Source organism: Chiloscyllium punctatum, chromosome 41 (genome assembly GCF_047496795.1).
Source record: "Chiloscyllium punctatum isolate Juve2018m chromosome 41, sChiPun1.3, whole genome shotgun sequence".
Classification (NCBI taxonomy): domain Eukaryota; kingdom Metazoa; phylum Chordata; class Chondrichthyes; order Orectolobiformes; family Hemiscylliidae; genus Chiloscyllium; species Chiloscyllium punctatum.
In genome coordinates this window covers 15,347,854-15,365,521 of record NC_092779.1, presented here as the reverse complement: position 1 = coordinate 15,365,521, position 17,668 = coordinate 15,347,854, and the positions used below count along the sequence as shown (strand labels likewise).

The window sequence follows — 17,668 nt, the reverse complement described above, 5'->3', positions numbered from 1 at the left end:
CAGGAACAATAAAAGCAAAATACTTGGATACTGGAGATCTGAAATAAAAACAATTTGCTTGTGAAACTCAATAGGTCTGGGCAGCATCTGTGGAACATGAAAAAATGCATTTCTTTAACTTTTCAAGTCTGGTATGACTCTTTGGAATCCCAGAGTTCAAAATGAAAGTGATTTTGAACTTTATACATTAACTGTTTCCGTCTCCACAGATGCTGTTGGTCTGGTGGGCATCATTTCTTTTTGTCAGTTGACACATGGGATCTGCTCTATATGGACTAATCTTAAATCCTGCATGTCCTCTTAGTGACACAGTCCATATTGCCTGTTTGAAAGTTAGATAAGGTAGTAATAAAGGCCTATGGCATACTTACCTTCTTCGGAAGGGGCACTAAGTATAAGGATGGGCAAGTTATGCTGCAGCTTTATCGAACTTTAGTTCAGCCACACTTGAAATATTGCATACAGTTCTAGTCACCATATTACCAGAAGGATGTGGATGCTTTGGAGAGGGTACAAAGGTTTACCAGGACATTGCCTGGTATGGGGGTGGGGGGTTTAAGCTATGAAAAAAAGGGTTTGCTTTCACTGGAACACAGGAGGTTGAGGAGTGGCCTGATATAATTTTCTAAGATTGTGAGTGGCATGAACAGAATAGAAAGTAGGAGGCTTTTTTTCCCCCCAGGGTGGAGGGGTCAATTACTAGGGGATACAGGTTCAAGGTGCAAGGGGGGGGGGGGGGGGGAAGGGTAGTTTGAAAGAGATGTGCAAGGCAAGTTTTTCACACAAACCGTGGTGAGTGCCTGGAACATGCTGCCAGAGGAGTTGGTGGAAGCGAACACCAAAGCACCTGGACAATTAAATAATGAATAGGAAGGGAATGGAGGGATCCAGATTTGTAGTTGAAGACTGTTTTAGTATCAAAGGGCAAGATTTGTCAGCGCAGGCTTGGAGGGCTAAAGGACCTGCTCTTCACTCTTCAGTGCGGCATTTGTTCTTCATTCTTTGAATCCAACTGCTGACTTTTGTGGATTGAAGTTTTAGCTAACTAATAATCAGCTTTTGTGTCTTTTGATGTTCATTAAGTTCCATTTAAGGCATCTTGTAGAAAATCATTCCTTTTGAAGCACAGCTGCACTTAAGTCAAGTAACTCCAAGAATGAGCAGATAGATTTTTAGTTTTTACAATTTCTTTTTCATTCACTCTTAGGACATGCCTTTCAGTGGGGAAAAACTAGGTAAAAACACGGACTGCAGATGCTGGAAGCTAAAGTCTCAATTAGAGTGGTGCTGGAAAAGCACAGCAGGTTAGGCAGCATCTGAGGAGCAGGAAAATTGACATTTCGGGCAAAAGCCCTCCATCAGGAATAGAGAAAGAGTGCCTGCAGGGTGGAGAGATAAATGGGGGGTGGGGGAGGGGGGGGGGGGGAGGGGTGGTATAGAGCACAATAGGTGAATGGGGGGTGGGGCTGGAGGTGATAGATTAGATTACATTTAGATTAGATTAGATTACATTACATTACAGCGTGGAAACAGGCCCTTCGGCCCAACAAGTCCACACCCCGCCTAGGCGCAACCCACCCATACCCATACTTCTACCCCTTACCTAACACTACAGGCAATTTAGCATGGCCAATTCACCTGACCTGCACATCTTTGGAGTGTGGGAGGAAACCGGAGCACCAGAGGAAACCCACGCAGACACGGGGAGAACGTGCAAACATAGGTCAGAGAGGAGGGTGGGAAAGGTAGCAAAGAGTACAATGGGTGAATGGGGGGATGAAGGTGATAGGTCAGAGAGGAGGGTGGAGTGGATAGGTGGAAAGGAAGATTGGCAGGTAGGACAAGTCATGAGGGCGGTGCTGAGCTGAAAGGTTGGAACTGGGGTGAGGTGGGGGGAAGAGGAAATGAGGAAACTGGTGAAATCCACATTGATGCCATGGGTTGAAGTGTTCCGAGGCAGAAGATAAGGCATTCTTCCTCTAGGCATCGGGTGGTGAGGGGGCGTCGGGTGGTGAGGGGACGTCGGGTGGTGAGGGAGCAGCGGTGAGGAGGCCCAGGACCTCCATGTCCTCGGCAGAGTGGGCGGGGGGAGTTGTGTTGGGCCACAGGGCGGTGTGGTTGATTGGTGCGGGTGTCCCGGAGATGTTCCCTAAAGCGCTCTGCTAGGAGGCGCCCAGTCTCCCCAATGTAGAGGAGACCGCATCGGGAGCAACGGATACAATAAATGATATTAGTGGATGTGCAAGTAAAACTTTGATGGATATGGAAGGCTCCTTTAGGGCTTTGGATGGAGGTGAGGGAGGAGGTGTGGGCGCAGGTTTTGCAATTCCTGCGGTGGCAGGGGAAGGTGCCAGGACGGGAGGGTGGGTTGTTGGACGCCGTGGACCTGACCAGGTAGTCACGGAGGAAATGGTCTTTGCGGAAAGCGGAAATGGGTGGGGAAGGAAATATATCCCTGGTGGTGGAGTCCGTTTGGAGGTGACGGAAATGTCTTTGGATGATGTGGTTTATGCAAAGGTTGGTCGGCTGGAAGGTGAGCACCAGGGGAGTTCTGTCCTTGTATGGTTGGAGGGGTGGGGTCTGAGGGCGGAGATGCGGGATGTGGATGAGATGCGTTGGAGGGCATCTTTAACCACATGGGAAGGGGAATTGCGGTCTCTAAAGGAGGCCATCTGGTGTGTTCTGTGGTGGAACTGGTCCTCCTGGGAGCAGATACGGCGGAGGCGGAGAAATTGGGAAAACAGGATGGCATTTTTGCAGGAGGTAGGATGGGAAGAGGTGTAATCCAGGTAGCTATGGGAGTCAGTGGGTTTGTAAAAAATGTCAGTGTCAAGTCGGTCATCATTAATGGAGATGGAGAGGTCCAGGAAGGAGAGGGAGGTGTCAGAGATGGTCCAGGTGAATTTAAGATCAGGGTGGAATGTGTTGGTGAAGTTGATGAATTGCTCAACCTCCTCGTGGGAGCACGAGGTGGCGACAATGCAGTCTTCAACGTAGCGGAGGAAGAGGTGGGGAGTGGTGCCGGTGTAACTATGGAAGATGGACTGTTCTACATAGCCAACAAACAGACAGGCGTAGCTGGGGCCCATACGGGTTCCCATAGCTACCCCTTTGGTCTGGAGGAAGTGGGAGGATTCGAAAGAGAAATTGTTAAGGGCGAGGACCAGTTCGGCCAAACGCACGAGAGTGTCACCTCCAGTGCTGTCAGGGAGCAAGCTTCAGCATGTTTGACCCAGTAACTGTGAATGAACAGTGATAAAGTCCAAAGTCATTATGGTTTGGGGCTTGAAGGGGGATGTGCAGATTGTGGTGTCTATACTCATCTGTTACCCTCCTCTATTTTAAAAAATGTATTATATGGGTGTCACTGGCTGAGCAAGCAGTCAAGAGTCAACTAAATTGCTATGGGTCTGGAGTCACATGTAGGCCAGACAGGGAAGGATGACAAATTTCCCTTCAAAATTCTGAAGAGTTTTATGACAATTGACAGTAGTCACCATCAGGCTAGTTTTTATTTCTAAGTTTCCTTTTATTTATTGAATAAAAATGTCATCATCTGCTGCAGTGGGGTTTGAGCCCATGCCCCCCAGAGCATTGTCCAGGTTTATTAGATTACTAGCCCTGTGGCATTTACCAGTAGGCCATTCCCTGTACCCCGTATGGAGAAATTAAACTGTTATCCCATTCCCCAGGTCATTATCCTGGAGTAGGAGAGGGGGAAGTTATATCAGACCTACCCGTCTGGAAGCCCTGGGAAGCCAAATGAAGGCCTGTTGATGGAGGCCGATTGGGATTTCCCAGATAGTCTCTAGCTCCCTGTCTAGCAGCGGGGGGATAGTTTAGCTGCCTGAAGGTGCTCCAGATATAGAGGAGGTTGCGCTATGGAGTGTATCTGCATCCTTAAAAATGGATGCCAAGAACATCTCTTTTATTTCAAGTAAGGAAGGGTTGGAGAGAGAGGACACATCTGTTTCAAGGTACCCCCACCCCCTCACTTTCCTGCCCTGGCAAGCTTCTAGTGGGAGATCATTTGGCCCTTCAGCGCTGATAGCTCACCTGGTTAGACAGTGAGTTCAACACCAGATCAACAACTTTCTTCTCTGGGGAAAATCACACCAAGGGACTGTTTGTTCAGACTTCGACCCCAATTGTATCCTGAAGCCAATAGGAGAATCCAGCCCATTATCATTTTGGTTAGATGTTTTGTTAAGTTCCATATTATCATTTCCTTTCATGTTTCTTTTAAAAAAAAATTTCTAATGTGAGAAGAGAAATGCAAAGCACTCAAGCCAGCACAGTGCTCTTGATTATTAAAGGACATTTTGTTTTAAAATCAGGAGATGCCTATTTTGAAGTGAGCAGAATTCCTTTTTTTCATTCATACAGCGTGTGGCACTTTGCCAGCATTGCAAGTACCTCAGCAACATAAAACAAAAGCTGATCCAATAGGCAACTATAAGGGAAAGGAGTATGGAGGCCAGTGAAGGCTTTAACTGTGTAGAAATGCATCTTTCATGAACCAGGAGATAAAAGGAATCCCAAATCACTTGCCATCTGCTTCCTCACGGCTTATTTTATTTGATTCTCACATCCACAAACATTTAGTTGCTTTTATTAATTCAGAAACACTGCACTGACCAGTCTCGAAGTCTTATGTATGGCCAACATTTTAGCATTCAGGAATCAAATCAATCGAAGGTTGTGCCTACTGCTGTACAACTGTGCATGTACAAACACAGTTTAAGCATTCGATCTCCTGTAAATAATCTGGCAATCTACAACACCTCTGTGACTAACCACAGAACATGTTTGAACATCTGGAATGGCTGACAGTGACAGAATTGTATTTGCTTCCTGAAGTCTGGCAAAACTCATACAAATGATGTAAACTATCTGAGTAAAGGGTACAGCCTTTGAGCAAGATATCCCTATGGGCCCTGAATGTACTTCCATACTTTCATGTACGTGACCACATTTTTTTTTCCACAATTAGTTTTAAAACCAGAGCAATGACTTTGTCAGGTTACTGCCCAGGGCTTTGGGATATGGTAGCTGTCCCTTTCACTACAGGTTTGAGATTAAACATACATTAACACAAACATCTGGGAAATTCTGCATTACAACAGTTATGAACAACAGATAGGCAGAATATTCAAAGTGCAGATCATATTCTAACCCCAATTCCACCAGCTGCAAGCGTGCATCTAGATCTGGACTGAATTTCAGCCAAATTACAGTCTTTCAGTTAATGCCACTTCCCTGGAATCAAATCTTTTATTCTGCTCTTTACCATATGTGACAAGTGAGAGGCATTTACATAGTTTAAATATCTAGGAAGCCAACAGTCAATTGTTGCATTCAACTTCGACCATCATAGAATGCTTGCAGAAGAGAGGCCATTCAGCCCACTGATCTCCTGCCAGCTCTTTGAAAGAACAGTTTAACTCGGCTCCACTCCCACACCCTTTCCCCAACTGCTCTGCTAATTGCTTCCTTCAAGGTGCTTATTGAAATCCTTCTGAAAACCATCTTTCCAACCACCCTTACATTTCAGATTCTAACCATGTGCTGCTTCAACAAGATTTACTTAATCTCTCTTTTGGTATTTTTGCTAATTACCATAAAACAGTGTCTTCTGGTCCTTGAACCTTTCACCAATGGGAGTGATTTCTCGCTCTCTCTGTCCAGATACTTCAAAGTATTGGACTATCAAATCATCTCTTTGGTCTTCTCCTCATTGAAGAGAACCAATACAGATTCTCTAATCGATCAGCGTCTGGGTCTATTTCAAGGTGATTTGCAATGAACCCATTTCACTTTACTGGCAAAGACAGATTCTTTTCCTAATTTTTTTTCCTCAGTGAGAAGTTTTGAGTCATTACAGTAGATTATCTTGGGGGTGGGGGCATGTCAGGCAGCTCTTTCACTGCTTTCTCCAAACCACCACCAGCTACCTTTTGGAGAGAATCCTTCCCAGCCTAATTTTCCAAACAAGTGCCGCCAAACACTTCTCCAGTTGTCAGAATACTCCCCAAAGCATCCCACAACACTCCCTGTTCTGAAGAAGGGTCACTGGACCCGAAAGATCAACTCTGCTTTCTCTCCACAGACGCTGCCAGACATGCTGTGTTTTTCCATGCAATTTCTTGACTTGAACTGACTGTCAAAGATGTATGTTTCTGAAGGGACTCCACAGAGCTGACATGGAGAAACTGCCTCCTCTCATCAGGGAGTTGAGAGCTAGTGGTTTGTAGCTCCCAATTAAGATGGAGATAGCGGGCTGAATTTCTTCTTTCAGCAGGTCATTGTGCTTCGAATTTCTCTTCTTCAGACATCATGGAGGCTGGGTCATTGAATATATACCATAGACTGTTGACTAATGAGGGAGTTGAGAGTTTTGGGGTAGGTGGGGCCAGCACAATGGAGTTAAAGCCAGAATCAGATCAGCCATGATCCTCTCAAATGATGGGCTTTTACGCTCCTGTTAGGTCCCTTGCTGTGTTACACGATTCAAGCAAGATCTCACAGTTACAAAAATATTCTAATTTGGGTTCGATTTCACGAAGCGACTGCTCACAAAGCCCAACACCATTAAAGATAGCTTCCCCAGCACAGCAAGACTCCGCACCCAGTCTGTGTGGTCTTTGCCTTCTCTTTATCTTTCCCTCTCTCTATCTCCATCTCTCTCTCTCCCCAAATCTCCTGCTCGCATGATTGCTCATCTGCAAGATTGCCAGGTTGCTACTGCACATGTGCAGGAGTGACAATTCTCCAGCTGGAGTCTAATCAGTGGTTCCAAAAGGATCTGCTTATCTTCCTAGCAGTCAGCCTGTTGTAAGAGCCCTGAACTCTGAAGCCAGCCAGCTGAATACTGCTGCCCACCAACTGAGACGTGACCGAACTGATCAGGGGACAGTTCAATTGGCACAATTCACTTAGTTCCCTGGCTGGTGCACTCTTGTGTTGAATTCTAACAAAACGCTCAAATTCCACGCATGCAGTCCTCCTCCATCTAAATGTTGGCACTGGCCTAAAGCACAGTCTTTCTGCTCTGATGTATTTCTTTCATCGTGACAAAATATTCCATTTTTACCTGAAACTATTTCATTATTTATTCAGAGAGGATTTCAACACTAATTGCAACTTATTTCCTGCCAGATTGCATCCTTTCAAAAGTATTGAATTTCAGTGGGCAATTTATAGAACTCGAAATGACATTTATTGAGTCTATTTTCAACAGTCTGGGGAGATTACAGGATTATATGATGGGAGTCTATAAAGATACAAAAAGGTGGGACAGAGTAGGTGGTAACATTGTTCTCGGTATTTAAAAGGGGACTAGAATGAGAGATATAGATGGGAGATTAATGAGGAAAGATCTACAGCAAAACAGGAGGATGTATTTTAGAGAAGCTGAGAGTAAATCACAGCTGCAAAAAGGAAGAGTGGGCATAGGCTTTCCAGAGGTGCAGTAGGAATTGCTTTTATACATTTTAACAAAGTTTTGGTCACACAGCACAAGCAGTGTGAAGAAAATTCATGCCCTGCATCAAAATAACTAAAAAGGTTAACTGTGAGCTTGAAATAATGCGATCAAGAGATTTGGGGGGAGAGAGAGAGAGAGAGAGAGAGAGACAGAGCGTGTGTGAGAGAGAGACAGACAGAGTGTGTGAGAGAGACAGAGAGAAGTGCAACAGCTCATGCAGAAGGCAAACACCAATACAAACTGGGTGTGGAGTTTTGCTGTGCTGGAGAATGTAGGAATCTGTTACATTCCTATTTCAGGGCATTCAATTATAAGGGAATTGCTCACACAGAGCCTGGTATGGGATCAGTGTCAGGTTCAATGGTTTGATTGTTCTGTGTTTGATCACACAATTGTTTTATGTTTATTGTGCTTGACTGGTTGAGTCTGTGCATGGGCTCTGTGAGCAAATTAAACAGACACTACAGACGGTGCAAGAAGAGAGAGCTTGGATAAGTATGATTGTGGATATGGTATGATTGCACAGATATTTTAAAGCTATGCCAATAAATCTATTGCACACTTAGAAAGTAGTGTCATCTTTACTGTTCCGAAAGAAATAAAACATGAAACAAACTGGAAAACACAACCATGAAGAGGCAGCACATTGCTAGATATTGTTCATCCGGACACCAACATTCCTGTCCCAATGGTCTGAAGTATCTCAGGGAGTGAGGGTACAATTTTACATTAGCTATTCTTTAAGTCATGCCTCGTACACTCTAGATCTGTAAAATGCGCCAATGCAAACATCTTTTCTATGTAGGTTTTGTTGGAGTGGCCTGCAGAAAAAAAGCTAGAGAGGACCATCCCCTACTCACTTCACCTGCCTCCCTACTCCAGGCTTGCACCTCTTGCAGGAATTGGGCCAACTATCATAGAAACTGTACAGTGTGGAAGCAGGCTATTTGGCCCATCGAGTCCATAACCAACTCTCTTAAGAGCTAAGTCTATTCAAGGCATCCCTGACAATCCCAGTTGTGTTGGAAGACCTGATCGTCCAACAATGGGACCTCCATCCCAATTTTCTGCTCACCACCCAGGAATCACCTGTTGTGGCTTCAGGAATATCAAATAGGTGACAGAAAATCCATTAGGCTCCATGCAAATGAACTGCCATCTTGCATTTCTTTTTATATTTGCAGGCTTTACAGGCAGGGATCAGCATTTATTGTCCATCGCTAACCTCCCATAAGCAGGCAGTGGATTGCTGTCATCCCAAAGATAATCTTGTGTATCATTTTCAATCTTATAACCTATCACTCCAATCACTATTTACCCTAATTTTAAGCTAAGGGCAGAAGGACAGCAAAGTTGATGTACTGCTGGCCATTTATTTCAACTTTGCTACTCAGCTGAACAGGCTGGGGCTGTGTCGGAGTCGGAGGGGTGACCTTATAGAGTTATATAAAACCATGAGGGGCATGGATAGGATAAACAGACAAGGTCTTTTCCCTGGGGTGGGGGAGTCCAGAACTAGAGGGCATAGGTTTAGGGTGAGAGGGAAAAGAGTTAAAAGTGAACCAAGGAGCAACATTTTCATGCAGAGGATGGTGTGTGTATGGAATGAGCTACCAAAGGAAGTGGTGGAGGCTAGTACAATTACAACATTTAAAAGGCAACTGGTTGGGTGTATGAATAGCAAGGGTTTGGAGGGACATGGGCCAAGTGCTGGCAAGTGGGACTAGATTAGGTTAGGATATCTGGATAGCATGGATGCATTGGACCAAAGGGTCTGTTTCCATGTTGTACATCTCTAAGTTCTGCACTGTATTGTTTTAGTGTTCAAAGTCATTTTCATACTGGGCATGGGTTAATTACTGCAGTTTTAACGACTGATAAACAAAACGATCTGACTGCAAGAGAAGTTGTCCATTTAGGGTTAGACATTTTACAGCCTTCAGGCTGGTATTTGGCGCAACCATCTCAGGATGGAGTAATTCAACTAGTTTATTTCTGCTTATCGGCTTAGTTGACAGTTTGTTTGGTCAATGTGTCTTATTTCCCAAAATAGCAATGCTGTGCTAATATGTTCAAGTATGGAATAAATATTAAATTACCAACAGGAAGCAGCAATGAACAATATGCCCCTGGAAATAGTGTCACACAGCAGAAGAGTGTAAATTGACTGTGTCCTGTTGCAAACCTAACTGTGTGACATTCTGACCACCATAGGTTATATAAACATAAAATTAGAAGAGGTTACAAATACACAGCAGATCTGGCAGCATCTGTGGACAGGAAGAGAATTTATTTTTTGTTAATTCATGGGCTAAGCGTGTCGCTGGCGGGCCAGCATTTATTGGCCATCCCTAATTGCCCAGAGGGCAGTTTAGAGTCAACCATATTGCTGTAGGCCTGCAGTCACATACATGTGGATGGCAATTTCCTTCCCTGAAGGACATTAGTGAATCAGATGGGATTTTCCTGATTCATCAACAATGGAGTCATGACCATCATTAGACTCTTCATTCCAGATTTTTATTGATTTCAAATTCCACCATCTGCCATGGCGGGATTTGAACCCTGGTCCTCAGGATATCACCTGATTAACAGTCTCGAGTAACAGTCCAGTGATAATACCACTGGGCAATCACCTCCCCTGTAAATTAACAGGCGGTATTATACTGACCACAAGGAGGCAGGATTGGAGGTGGGGGGGGGGGGGGGGTAAAATGGAGGGAAATCATTTCAAATTGACACTGCCGCTGGATTGACTGAGCCATTTTACCAGGCATTCGTTCAGCAGAGGTAACCACTGGAGACTGTCCCTCAGTGTGGGGAGAGGGTTCTAAAGCCACAGGGAGCGCTGGGTGTAGGGAAGGAAAGTCCTGCGGCCTCAGTGCTTTCCTCAAAAGGCCCTTCTCTATAATCACTTGGTTTGTGATTTAGCAAAACATTTTTTGAGGTTTACCTGCAGAATGCAGCATTAACCTAACCTGCCCCAGGAGCTACGTTTGTACCTGGTGGTGCAAGAGGCCTTGCGCATGGATGTGAGGCTTAAAAGTGAATGAAAGATTCAGCAACCAAATAAACCACATGCCCCCGGCTGCTCCCTTCTCCAGCTGATGTTAGACCCTCCATCAAGTTGGTAAAAGCCAATTTTTCAGGTCTGTGACCTTTCATCCAAAAGCATGACGGTAGAAAGGGGTACTGTTATATCTCGTTCTGATGAATAGTCACAAACTTGGAAAGTTAACTTTGTTTCTCCCTCTACAAGATGCTGCCAGACCTGCTGAATATTTACAGCATTTTAAATTTCCAATACACACAGTTTTTTCCACTTTTCTGTCAGTTGTATAATAGGAGTCCATCTCCCGTTGTGCTGTTCACAAGAAGGCAAAATCAAATATTTTTCAGGTGAAGTGGAATTAGAGTGATAATTAGATTAATTTTCACAGATATACTTAAAACAGCCAGGCATTCTCTCTATATTTTCACATTCCTAAAAGGTGGCATGGTGGCTCAGTGATTAGCACTGCTACCTCACAGCACCACAGACCTGGGTTCGTCTCCAGCCTTGAGTGACTGTCCGTGTGGAGTTTGCGCATTGTGCGTGTGTTTTTCCTCTGGGTGCTCCGGTTTCCTCCTGCTGTCCGAAGATGAGCAGGTTAGATAGACTGGCCATGCTAAATTGTCTAGTGTTCAGGGATGTTCAGATGAGGTAGGTTAGCTGTGGTAAATGCAGAGTTACAAGGATAGACTAGGGGGCTAGTTCTGGGTGGGATACTCTTCAGAGGATTGGTGCAGACTCGATGGGCCGAATGGCCTCTTTCAGCACTGTAGTGATTCTGTGATTCTATTATCAATTCCCGCATCCACATTTTAATAGAAATTGCCCATGTTGACACAACAGTGTGAATACACAATCCTATAACAAGTCTACTGATAAGGAAGGCACTTAGTACAGCATACAAGTTGACAGAATTTTGTAATGAAAGCTGTCTAAGTCCACATTTATAAAGAAGAAATGGACTAAGAAAGCTTTTAGAATTGAGATTTTTAAATGCATTATTAATTTATATATAATCCACCTACTCAAACAATGTCCCATAGCTGTCTGCTGAAATTTACTTTTGTTTCAAGACATACTGCAAGTGATATGGAGATTCATTGTGAACAATTTACAGATTTCCGATATAAACTTGGGACTTCGGAGGTCAGCTCAGTTGGCTGGTTTGCTAATGGAAAGAAGCACCAACAGGATGGGCTCAATTCTCACACTCCTGGGGTTATCACAAAGGACCCCACTTCTCAACGTTTCCCCTCACCGGAGATGTGGGGACTCTCGGGTTCAAACACTACCAGTCATCTCTCAGTAAAAAACAAAACAGTTTCTGTGGCGACTTTGCATCTTATAATCTTGTGATGCATCAGAAAGATTTGAGACACAGTCTCAAATTACTTTAGAGCCAATTGGTGGCACGGTGGCTCAGTGGCTAATACTGCTGCCGCACAGCACCAGGGACTGGAGTTTGATTCTACCCTCAGGGGACTGTGTGTGGAGTCTGTATATTCACCCTGCGTAGGTTTCCTATCACAATCCAAAAAATATGTAAATTAGGTGGATTGGTCATGCTAAATCGCACAGAGTGTCCAGGCCTGATGGACTGGCCATGGGAAATGCAGGATTATAAGGATAGGGTAGGTGGGTTGGATGCCCTTCAGAGGTTTGGTGTGGACTTGATGAGATAAATGGCCCACTTCCACACTGTAGGGATTCTATATGTCTACGAGGGGTATGGATAGGGTGAATAATCAAGAACCTTTCCCCAGGGTATGGGGGTCCAAAACCAGAGGGCTTAGGTTTAAGGTGAGGGGCTAAAAGATTTAAATGGGAATGAGCTATCAGAGGAAGTGGTGGAGTTTGGTACAATTACAGAAGTACAGGGCAGAGGTTTAGGGGGAGGGGGGAAAAATTTAAAAGTGACCTAAGGGGAAACTTTTTCACACAGAGGGTGGTGCGTTTATGGAATTAGCTGCCAGAGGAAGTGGTGGAGGCTGGTACAATTGCAACATTTAAAAGGCATCTGGATGGCTACATGAATAGGAAGGGTTTAAGAGGGATATGGGCCAAATTCTGGCAAATGGGAATAGGTTAATTTTGAATATCTGGTCAGTATGGACGAGTTGGATCAAAGGGTCTGTTTCCATGTCACACATCTCTATGACTCTATGTGCAAGTTAGGTGGATTGGCCATGCTATAATGCCCATGGCATCTAGGGTTGTGCAGGCTACATGAATTACTCAAGATTACAGGGAGAGGATACAAGGATGGGTCTGAGTGAGACTCTTTGAAGGGTTGGTGTGGATTTGATGAGCCAAATTGCCTGCTTCCACTCTGTAGGATTCGATGATCCTACAAATTGCATGCTTTAGAATCAGAACAGTCACTGTCATGATGTAGGTAACTCCGCAGCCATTTTGCACACAGTAAACTCTCATCAACAGCAATGCAACGGTGACTATAAATATGTTTGTGAGATTGATCGAAAGATAAGAAATGGCCAGGAATAATTCACTTGGGTCTTCTTCAAAATAGCATCCGTCTCACAGAGAGTTAACAGCGGCTTAGTTCAACATCTCCTCTGAAAGACAGCGCTCCCTCTGTACTATCCAGGAGTGTCAGCCTAAATCAAATTATTAGTTTTATCTGGAAGCCACAGATTCCCACAGACAAACATTTTAGAGAATAAAAATCAGAGAAATCTAATGGTTATATAACATTGTGAATCGGAGTCAAGAGTATTTTAAGGAACAGACAAAAATCAGGTTCCAACCTAAATCATTCCCGACATGAGAGGTCACAATGGGGTCGGTCTTAAAGCCTGATATGTATAATTTATCTTATTCCTCTAAGAACTACTTTTCTTGTAATATCAAATTATTACAAAGATAAGAACTATATGCAAAGAAAATGAATGGTTTCCATCAATTAATTCACAAGAGAATGTTACTGTAATGGGTCTATGTTGCACAGAATTCCTTATGGCAAGGGGTGAATCAGGAAACATATCCGAGAGCATCCAGCCAATCAAACGGCAGCCAATCAAACGGCAGCCAATCAAATGGTCAGCAGCTCTCCAGTCTCAGCAGTGGCAGTCATATCAAGGGCTGTATCCAGTCCCCAATGGCAATTGATGGAGCCTGACACCAAGGTAATTGGGAAGGTATCAATAGCACACAGGTGTGGAGAGAATCAGATGGGATTAGATCTTGACAGTTATAAAGGACCCATGTCCCCCTCCCCTTCCCACCTGCCCCTTACCCATCAGCAGTTCGAGGAAGTGAAATCTGAGAGACTTCATGCCTGGTGCTCACCTTCAACTCACCGCATGCAAAATTACAACAGGACAAAAGTCGGGCAGGTAGGCCCTAGGAATGCATGTAGGACCTGTGTCCAATGTTATACCCTCCCTTTGCCCACCTCAGCTAAAATGTCCCCGTGAGAGTAGCAATGTCAGCCCCCGGGTGTGAGATACTGACGTATCCACTACTTCATCTGGACTATGTCTACTATCTCTTGATGACTTGTAGGGTCTTCTCTATTCATTTCCCAGTCTCTCCTTTGTTTGGTGCCATGGTGAATGGAACCTGTGTCTGCAGATCACAGCTGGCATAAAGCCATCGCTCAAAAACGTACCTGTGTGGTCTATTTGTGGAGGTGCCAGTGTTGGACTGGGGTGGATAAAGTTAAAAATCACACAACACCAAGTTATAGTCCAACAGATTTATTTTAAAGTTCAAACTTTCAGAGCGCTAAAGGGGCAGCATTCCGAGAGCTCATACTTTCAAATAAATCTGATGTCATGTGATTTTTAACTGTGTGGTCTTAACACAGACAAGGTAAAAACAATGACTGCAGATGCTGAAAACCAAATACTGGATTAGTGGTGCTGGAAGAGCACAGCAGTTCAGGCAGCATCCAACGAGCAGCGAAATCGACGATTCGGGCAAAAGCCCTTCATCAGGAGTTAATAGACCTTCTTACTTTTGTCTCCTTTACTTGCACTGAATTCCAAAGAAAGGACATTCTAAATTAAAATTTGTGATGTGATCATTTGATTAATTGGATCACCAAGTTACCACTGGAAGGTTGTTTATGCAACCTTTCAGAATTTCACAGCTGGATCACAGTATATTCGTGACTCCCAGTTGAATAGAAGGTCTTAATGACCCCAGAGTATGTGTAAAAGCACTCTTCAATATGCTGTACCATTTTCTGATTATGTCTATAAAGAAGAACTATATAGAAGTACATAGCATTTAGAATATAATGACATCCACTTATTCTGCAGCAGTATGTCAAGGCTAAGAGTAATGGTATAAATGACATACTCCCTTAACTCATAGCTGAACAGAATTATTTTATTCATTGTTAACCAGGCTGTTGATCTTCCCTTCTCTAATCTAGAGACAAGTGAAGATGATAATGCCTATCAGCGAATTGGATAAATAACCTTTGGGAAAAAAAAAGTGCTGATTTAAGTTCCACAGCAGCAGGAAATGGCAAATTTCGACTGAACAGAATGACATTTGCAAGGTGAGGTTTGAAATTGATTTCAGGTCAGTGCGTAGCTGGATGAAGCAGAGATTCTTCAAATTACTAAACCTATCAATCATAGATATGGAGACCTACAGTTTCAATTTGCACTATAACTGTAACTGAACATGAACTTGCTGTTATCTTAATTATATCACAGAGTTGATCATTTAATCAATGACTCCCCTGGTATAATGACATTTCATAATGTCGATAGGTTTCCACTGCTTTTTAATGGCCATAAGGACTTTTGGCAATGCATGTAACTTGCACAAAATGTCTATCCCATTTATAAAATTTCATCACCTTTTGGCAGCTGTTCGAAGAGTTATTCATTTTGATAACACCCACAACTGTAAGTTAAATCAGAAACGTCTGAAAGAGATTGATCTGGTACCTTCCAGGTTGGGTAGTCCTCTTGGTCTGAGTCCAAAGTACTCAAAGTCATTAACCTCATTCTCTTCAGCATTGGAGATACTGGAAGGGGTGATTCTCCGACCAACGTAGGAAGGCAATGGGCTCCTGCTGTTTGAGTCACCGGAGGTGGGTTCAGACATTTTGAAACACAAAACTTGCTAGAACAAAATGACACAGACTGAGTCAGAGTAGAGTAATGAAGGAAAGTTACAAAGAGTGAGCATTCTACAGCTGGATGGAAAAACAGAACAGATAACCTTATCGACAGAGATTGCCAGCAAATACAGACGTCACCCTTCTTTGTTGAAAATTTTAACCCTCTCACAAACGTTTTTTTTTATTAATCATTCATGGGATGAGGATTTTGCTGGGTCTGGAGTCACATGTAGGCCAGATCAGGTAAGGATGGCTGTTTCCTTCCCTGCAGGACATTAGTGAACCAGATGGGTTTTTTTCCCCTCAGCAATTAACCATTCATGGCTACCATTAGACTCTTAATTCCAGATTATTTTGGAATTCATTTTCCACCATCTGCCATGGCACATTTCAAACCCAGATCCCCAGACCATTAGCTGGGTTGTTGGATCAACAGAACAGCGATAATACAATTAGGCCATCACATTATTTGATTTAATTGGGAGGCTGAAAATGCATTTATACTGTAGAACAATAGTGTAAATACTGGTAGTTGGAAGCAAAACAGAAAATGGTTGGAAATGCTCCACAGGTCAGACCATACCAGTAAAGAGAAAGTGAGGTCAGTAATCCATTTCTTTTCATCAGAACAGTGCCTGTCTTCCAAAGTATCGATACTCTCTCCTTGTCAATTCTTAGTCAACCAAACAAGTTCTTTAGTATGCATCCACTGTCCCCATCAATATGGGTCAGTGTGGAGGATCTTATAGTCAAATATTAATACTGACAGTCCTTTGTCAAGCTCAAATCTGTAGCCTGTCCACTTGGTATGGCACTAGAAGACCACCATCATCCAATGACTTACATCTCAACACAACCTGTTCAAGAAGGGGAGGTTAGAACATAGAACAGTACAGCACAGTACAGGCCTTTCAGCCCTTGATGTTGTGCTGACTTTTTATCCTACTCTAAAATCAGTCTAACCTACACACCCTTCATTATACTAAATTCCATGTGCCTTTCCAAGGGTCGCTCAAATGTCCCTAATGTATAGACTCTACTACCACTGTTGGCAGTGCATTCCACACACCCACCACTCTGTATAAAGAACCAACTTTTGACATCTCCCCTAAAACTTCCTCCGATCACCTTAAAATTATGCCCTCTTGTGACAGACATTTCCACCATGGAAAAAATGTCTCTGACTACCCCCTCTACCTATGCCTCTCATCATCTTTTACACTTCTATCAAGTCGCCTCGCATCTTTCTTAGCTCCAGTAAAAAGTCCTACCTCCCTCAACCTTTCTTCATAAGACATGCCCTCCAGTCCAGGCCGCATCCTAGTAAATCTCCCCTGCACCCTCTTTAAAGCTTTCACATAAATGAGGTGACGAGAGGTTAACACAATATTCCAAGTGTGGTCCATCCAGGGCTCTGTAGAGCTGCAGCACAACCTCGTGGCTCTTAAATTCAATCATGCTGCGAACACACCATTCACCTTCTTAACAACGCTATCAACCGGGGTGGCAACTTTGAGGGATCTATAGACATGGACCGCAAAATTCCTCTGTTCCTCCACACTGCCAAGAGTCCTGCCTTTAACCCTGTATAATGCATTCAAATTCAACCTTCTAAAGTGAATCACTTCACACTTTTCCAGGTTGAACTCTATCTGCCACATCAGCCCAGTACTGCATCCTGTCAATGTCCCGTTGCAACCTCCGACAGCCCTCCACACTATCCACAACTCCACCAACCTTCGCGTCATCGGCAAACTTACTAACCCACCCTTCCACTTTCCCGTCCAAGTCATTTTTTTAAAAAAAAACACAGAACTGATCTGTTAGGTGGGGAAGTTAGAGGGCACGGGGAAATTTGCGATTATTAAGTTAGCGTTACTAACATTCTTTACAAGGCTTTCAACTTTACTGAGGCTGGCATTATACCCGTGCACAATAAACATGGTCCATACTTTCTATGGACTTCCTTGAGTTAGTTTAGTTTGATGGTTCTTCCTGAAAAAGAAATATGATGATGGTTAACTTG

The 17,668-nt window shown here is 43.7% G+C and overlaps 1 protein-coding gene across 2 annotated transcripts in view; it reads right to left on the bottom strand.

Annotated features, from left to right (window-relative positions):
- Positions 1–17,668, bottom strand: part of LOC140464870 (coagulation factor XIII A chain-like) — a 113,245-nt gene that overhangs the window by 93,209 nt on the left and 2,368 nt on the right. The window contains exon 2 of one of the 2 annotated variants that reach the window (XM_072560434.1): positions 15,467–15,640. In XM_072560434.1, the coding sequence (XP_072416535.1) occupies positions 15,467–15,626 (160 nt within the window). In that variant the 5' untranslated portion in view covers positions 15,627–15,640. Of the gene's footprint in view, positions 1–15,466; positions 15,645–17,668 lie in introns of both variants that reach the window. The other variant, XM_072560433.1, reaches the window with a different exon arrangement.